Source organism: Vespa crabro, chromosome 3 (genome assembly GCF_910589235.1).
Source record: "Vespa crabro chromosome 3, iyVesCrab1.2, whole genome shotgun sequence".
NCBI classification, from domain to species: Eukaryota; Metazoa; Arthropoda; class Insecta; order Hymenoptera; family Vespidae; genus Vespa; species Vespa crabro.
The window spans coordinates 5,060,162-5,062,661 of record NC_060957.1 but is presented as its reverse complement, the minus strand read 5'-3'; the positions used below and the strand labels follow the sequence as shown (position 1 = coordinate 5,062,661).

General features: G+C 41.9%; 1 protein-coding gene across 6 annotated transcripts in view; it reads left to right on the top strand.

The window, feature by feature from the left end:
• LOC124422480 (protein trachealess) overlaps positions 1 to 2,500 on the top strand; it is an 85,205-nt gene that overhangs the window by 12,977 nt on the left and 69,728 nt on the right. For all 6 annotated transcript variants that reach the window (XM_046958954.1, XM_046958956.1, XM_046958955.1 and 3 more), the window contains exon 2: positions 1,157 to 1,189. In XM_046958954.1, the coding sequence (XP_046814910.1) occupies positions 1,157 to 1,189 (33 nt within the window). The remainder of the gene's footprint in view (positions 1 to 1,156; positions 1,190 to 2,500) is intronic.

Here is a 2,500-nt window from a genome sequence, read left to right as displayed (position 1 = left end):
GGTGAACTCTTAACTGAAAGTGGATCATCTTCCGCTTTCTTCGTTCACGAAAGATTTCAATAACTTGATGGCATGTTCGAGTTTAATAAGCGTGATAAAATTCGAGAGAAAGGGGAATAGAGAAATAGAGAAGGAGTGATCATCCCCAAAAAGGTAAAAATGGAAAAGCAATAAAGGCTGCAATAAAGCAGCCATTCGGCTTTCTTACGTTCGTTTTTGGGGTGTAAGAATTGGGTGGAAAGAGGTGGTGGTTGGAAGGTTGCATTGGTGGTTTAGTCGAAAGGAAGGTCGTGGAAGGACTAAACGACATTAACGTTAGAAGGTAGCTCGCTCATAGAGACGTCCGGTCGCCCAATTACTCCCGCATTAAATCAATGTTCCAGGGGTTGCTTCTGGTAATAAAGTCTAGCCGACATATCTCCACGAGTACCTTCGAAATTCGAAAGATGAGGGAGCTTGAGTCGAAAAAGGGATCCGTTGGAATGTGCTCTCTGTCGTAATATTTGGCTTTAAATCATGTCTCGTTGACAGCTCGACGCCTTCTCTCACACCTTTTCTGATTCATCTCACCAGAGATCCCTTTTCCTCTCTCTTTTCCTCTCTTTCTCTTTCTCTCTCTCTTTCTCTCTCTCTCTCTCTCTCTCTCTCTCTCTCTCTCTCTTTCTCTCTTTCTTATTTTCGTATAGAGAATAAGAAATAATAATAACTATCGATATAGTTCTAACGATATGGTAGTTAGTTCGTTGGAGACTCAAGTCGATTTGCCGTGTCTCTTCATCTATCGTGCAAGAATAAAGGGAGGTTACGGACAGAGCGCCACTCAACCGCGAGATTACCTTCGCCTACGATTTACGGCGGCGATCTTATTCATAACTGAACTTTCATATAAAAGCTTTTTCCTGTAAGCTGCGACACGCGTTTTAGCCTCACGGCTTAGTTTCGTTTTGACGGGGTGGTTTAGATGGTAGTAACGTGGCCGGAGCCAGGACCTGAAGGAGAAGAAAAGGGGGCTTGTGAACGTAAGGAGGGGGCGAAAAAGTTAAAAAAAATTCGTGCAACATACGTCATATTTTCTATATATTTTCTCAACGTTTCTTTTGAATCGACTTTTACTTTTACTTCGTAGAAATAAAGATTTGTATTTTTTGATTTACAGGTACCGAGACGATGCCCTGTGTTGGACAGACAGGTAAGAGGACTGGTACGGTCGCCTTTCGTTATGCTTTCAAACCAAGAGAAAAAAAAGAAAAATAAAGAAAAAGAAGAGAAAGAAGAGAAAGAAAAAGGAAAAAGAAAAAAGGAGTAGATTGAACGGGCAACACCCTTTTTCTTTAGACATTATAATCCGCAAGTTTATTATCGCTTTGGAATATTCGTGACGAAAGGAGGTTATATGTATGTATGTATCGGAAACGTGGCGAGTCGAGAGAAAAAGCTTACGGACTGAATTTCGTTTTATTCCGAGGCACGCACGTCGATAGAAGGAGAGCAAAAAAGAGAGAAGAAAAGAAGGAAAGAGAGAGAGAGAGAGAAAGAGAGAGAGAGAGAAAGAGAGAGAGAAAGAAAGAACTCGAAAAGGAATGGAGTCGAGGAAGGCAGCTAGTAGGGATATAAAAGAGCTCGCTCGTGAGGTGATTGATACAGGGAGATTGACGTTGCGACGCAATTCCATTGTTCAAAGTGAGTACAGCGACGCGCTCGCGGCGAGCAATGAACGAACCAACAAAGTCTCCTCTCGACTGAATTTCTTTTTTACGTATATAAATCAAGTATCTCTCTCTTTCTCTCTCTCTCTCTTTCTCTTTCTCTAACTATATCTATCTCTCTTTACACAAGTGACCAAAGGAAGAAAGTCAGAGAAACCGATCTTTCGAATTTCATCAGAATCGCAGCTTTCTTATGAATTCATGACTGGGACAGAGAAAGATAGATAGATAGATAGATACATAGATAGATAGATAGATAAATAGAGAGAGAAAGAGAGAGAAAGAGAGAGAGTAATGGACAAGGGTTTGTAATTTGATCCATTATCTTCGAGGAGGAAAATAAAAACGAACGAGTCCAACCGTTGGAAAGATGGGAGACTAATTACGATCGAACGGAGCTCAGTAATTAATAATCGTTTTATACTTATCACCTATTCCGAACTATACAGCGATTGAGGATGGTTATTACTTCGATATAAGTTAGTACGAAGGGATGGAAAAGATAAAAAGAGAGAGAGAGAGGGAGTTGGGGAGGAATGGTGGGGAGTTGACTCTTAAAGCAGGTCGCTCGCGTATTTTTTGCGGGCCCTCGGATTTAACTGGATGTCGTTACTACGGTGGGCATTGTTGTCGGTCGTGATTCGTTCATCGGTTCAGGCTTACTTTGAAGTCGTTCCAGCTGGGTCTCCCTCTCGAAGAGGCGCGCCGGCAGCCGCGCCGATCCCGATCCTATATTTATTGTATCGAGCAGAAAGAGAAAGAAGGAAAGAGAGAGAGAGAGAGAGAGAAAGAGA